This window comes from Zingiber officinale, chromosome 4A (genome assembly GCF_018446385.1).
Source record: "Zingiber officinale cultivar Zhangliang chromosome 4A, Zo_v1.1, whole genome shotgun sequence".
NCBI lineage: Eukaryota > Viridiplantae > Streptophyta > Magnoliopsida > Zingiberales > Zingiberaceae > Zingiber > Zingiber officinale.
The window spans coordinates 38,741,109-38,745,476 of NC_055992.1; the positions used below are offsets into that span (position 1 = coordinate 38,741,109).

The following is a 4,368-nucleotide window of genomic DNA, read 5'->3' on the forward strand; positions in this document are numbered from 1 at the left end:
TCAGCTAACAATGCTTGCTCTTAAACAAGAATCTCCTCTTCTTCTACATTAATCTCGTTCATGATCAAAGATTCAAAAATGGCCTCCATTGCAAAAAAAATAAAAAATACTTTAGTTAGTGATAATGTAATGACCAAGTTATCACGACTTATCAAAAGAGCAGGGAAGTTTTTTTGATAGGGTTCAAGCCAAATAAGTACAGAAGGCCTTTACGCGACCACTTGTGGATTTTAAAGCGATGGTCGCTCAGCTTAGTGGAACATGAGATAAAAGTCAGGTCGTGTTTATAATTTCCTAGGTCAGAAAGTGGAGGAAGGGAAGACTGTCATTTGATAGACCAAGTGGCAGGTTCGAGCATCTCAAGAAATAAGAAGCGAGATTTCTATCCCTTGTTCGAAGAGGGCATGTCCTCAAAGAAAACATATTTTGGGCATGATTGAAAAAGGAAGATATCTGGTTCTGATTTTTTGGGGTAGGAAAAACATATTTTAGCCGACTACTTATAAAAGCATATTTCTTCAGCGGCTTCAGCAATGACATAAGGTATAAACGACAAAAGAGATATATATATGGGTAAATGGAAGATTACTTGGACAATTATTACACATTGCCTAGGTTGTACTCTTTTCATTATCCAACAATTTCTGACATTCTTAGCCATCTTATGATTACGGGGGTTATAAGAGATGGTATATAAAAGAGAGTATTCTTCTTAGCAAGGTACGTTCTCTGAACATTTGAACTCTACTCTCGCACGCACGTTCCTTACTGTTTTTCATTTACTCGTCTGAAATTGTACTGACTTGTGTGTCGGAAGACCTTCGCTAGGGACTCCCCCCTAGTTTGTAGACACTGGTGTCTTATTGGCTCGTCTCCATGTATACTGGATCGAAGGAAAGCATCTCTTCTAAGTAAAAAGTCTTATCTCAATTAATAATTAAGTCATCGTACCTAATGCGTCATCTCTTCGACTTGATCATATTATATTGATGAAGTTAATTTATAATGATGTTTTTCCTTTTTTAAAAAAAAAGATAACGAAATACATTGTAATTATTGTCACTTTGCTTGGGAACAAGTGCAAATCAACCAGTAGCCAGCTATAGTACCTAAAACTAAAACAAAGGTACCTAATTGCCCTAGAACAACAAGTATCGAGCTCTAAATTAAGTTGATGAACATACATCAATTGGCAGTCCGTGCCTTGGAGTCTTAGACTGCAAACTCTTTGGACCAATCATATTCCTCGAAGTTGGAGAAATTTTCCAACGCTCGAGTAGCAGGCAGTGCATCCAGTCGACTCATGATCAAGAAGTTATCCGCAGTAGAGCCGGCTCCATCATCCTGCTCTAGAACAGGCTCCAAAAATTGGTTGTTCTTCCCAGCGGGGAACAACTCAGACCAAAGTAATATGCTTTCCGGCAGTGAATGGTTAGTAGTAGGGTTCATCCCCTCCTCGATCGTAGGCAGACGAAATGGGAGCACAGGCTGTTGTTGCATATTGAAGCTTTCCTGCATCACACTCTGCTCTTGTCGTTTCACGCTGCTCCGGCGGTGGAGGAAGAAGGGCGAAATTGTTCTTGGGCACTCCCTGCTGCTGCTACTGAAATGCCTCCTGAGCTCGTGCGCCAGAACGGCGTCTAGAATTTCGACCTCCTTGGCGGTGATCTTGTCTTGCAGGCACACGCTGCGCTCGATGGAGTTCTGGATCCTGTCGATGCCGGGCATCAGGTGCCTGACGATCGCAATCAGGACGCTCACCTTCCAGGACTTCTTGAGGTCGTGTGGTTTCTTGTAGGGCGGACGAGACCAGTCCTCCTCCTCCTGCTCGTCCTCCACGGCCGGCCACCACGGCGGTGGATTGCCCTTTCTGAGCGGGAACTTGCGCTGCGGCGGCTCGCAGATGGGCATCAAGGTCGAGATGAGCGTGCTCAAAATGCCGTCCTGCAGCTCCGCCAAGGCGGCGGGGATAGAGAAGTCAGCCATGACCAGCTGGCTCCCCGCCTCCGCGCAGTGCGCGGCCATCGCCGCGGGGCCTTCGCGGTCGAAGCGGACGGCGTCCTTCCACCAGGCGCGGAGGTTGGCGGAGGCGCCGCCGACGGCCTCGCCGTTGCAGGGCACGAGGCCGAAGACAAACCCCTCGATGACGCCCTCCTCCAACAGCTCCGACGAGCACTCCAAAATCCTCCCCTGACAGCGCGCCAGCCTCTTGCGCTGCAACTGCGTCTGCGCGTGGTCGATCAGGGCGGCGCGATTTCGCCGAAGCTCCTGGCACCCTCGGCGACCCTCGAGGTGCTTGAGGCAGACGATGCTGTCCCAAATGCTCAGTCGGAGTTCTTCAATTGCGGTCTCATTGGCGTTTTTCCAGTCAATCACTTGCGGCAGAGCGACATCGAAGCTGCTCGACGGCGGAGCGCCGAGAAGGCCTTCGACCTCTGTCCATGGATCGAAGGCGACATTCGCAGCGTTCATTCTGCAATAAAAACCATCACTTTAATTAGCTGATTAGATAGAGAATTAAATTAAAGCTAAAACTTAAATATAATCCAAGAGAGAAAAAGAAAAATTGACCTTTTCAATTCAGTAAAGATGAAGAGTAAATGTCGGATTGAGAGAAGATGATTGGGATGCCGCTCTTGCTTATGTACACATGCGTATGCTGGGAGACTTAATTGATTTGGTAGGAAATCTACAACAAATCTTCTAATGATCTACTGATTGATACGAGAAATTTTACTAAATAAGGAAACTAAACCAAATTGTCCATCGTACCCTCAAAATTCTACAGTCCAACTTATTTTTCTAAGCTTAGGAAAATAGAAAATATTAATTTTAAATAGGAGAAAATAATAAAAACATTCTATATTTTATGGAGTTGTAGGGACGGATGAAAGTTACATGGCTAATTAGACAACGAAAAAATCTGATCTTCCCCAGAGATATAATTACTTTATTATTTTAGTAGATATGTGCTTCGGATTTAGTATTAATGGAGCAAAATGATAATGTTCATCTCACCCTCTGATTAAATAAAGACAGATAAATTATGAGAATGTTTTTTCCCTACTCTTGCCTGGTTAGACACCTAATAGATAATTTACACTCACTTTTTGAGAATTGATTTTAAAATTTATTGGAACAATAAATTATATAATTATCGATTGTATTAATTCATAGGGTGTTGTGCATCCGAATTAGTATTATTATAGTAAAAACTTATTATGATCATCTAGACATCCCTCATAATTTATTTGTAAATTATATGAAAAGAGATAACTAATGAGTTCAGTTTATAGCTAATAGTTACGTGACTGATTTAGCATTAATTGTGGTAAAAAGTGAATATGTTTGTTCCTAACGCCTCTGCTAATTCGTCCCAGGGTTAACATGGAGGAGGTAAATCACGGACGGTTATTAGTCTTTGGAATAATGATTAATACATAAGGGAGATATTTATCTCGACTTTATATAAAATTAACCAATGTCACCCCTAATAAGGAAGAGATATTATTTTATCGCATCTCGCCTTTTGTCACTTATCTCACCGGCTGATTTAGCATTAAGGTAATATGGAAGGAGAGTAATATATTTTTAGTGAAACCCAATGAACATAAAAATATTTGATCAAGGACTTGATTCATCGCCATTTAAAATAAATTACTTTCTTATTATGCTTCGAGTAAGTTTGTAAAGAAAATTTGGGTATTTTTCATATTAAGCGAAGCTTGAAAGTTATCATTTGTAGGGGGTGAGCAAAAGAGTTTTAGAAGTTCTGTTCAGTTAATTTACAAATTTATTTATTTTAATAAAATATTTATTTTTTTAAAAATTTATTTGGTTCAATTTTAATTTTAAAATTTACAAATTGATTAAATCTATTAAATCAAAATTTCATGGGTGGATTGTTATATTGTAAATAGTATGTACTTGAATCAGTTAGTAACTACACAACTCAATCGATAATTTAACTATTCCCTATAAGTCAATTGATAATATCATTAGTCGGCTAATGATTGATCGGTTTTGGTAATCAATCGAATTAACCGATTTTATATCTGATGTATTTGTTTGATTTTGATGACAAAATTCGGTTGATCCAATTTATCTAAAAATAATTTAGTTTAATCGATTTCTTCGATTAGTCTAATCGGTTCAATTTTGAATTGATTTTTCACCCCTAATTATTTGCCTCATCAAATTATAAAGTTGGGTGTTTTAATAGATAAATATTATGAATAGAAATTTGAATATCGTGTTTTAAAATTATATCTAATTTTCTGTTTTGAAGTATAAAAGGAAATAATAAAATAGATCTTGAAGATCTTGTGTATATATTCATTAAGAAAAATTATAAAAATCTAGTCACTT

At 39.2% G+C, this 4,368-nt stretch overlaps 1 protein-coding gene across 1 annotated transcript; it reads right to left on the reverse strand.

The window, feature by feature from the left end:
• Nucleotides 1-1,212: 1,212 nt before the first annotated feature.
• LOC121972359 (protein ETHYLENE-INSENSITIVE 3-like 1a) lies at nt 1,213-2,472 on the reverse strand. Its single transcript, XM_042524040.1, has one exon. The coding sequence runs from the start codon at nt 2,470-2,472 to the stop codon at nt 1,213-1,215; it is 1,260 nt and encodes a 419-aa protein (XP_042379974.1).
• Between the last annotated feature and the right edge of the window lie 1,896 nt (nt 2,473-4,368).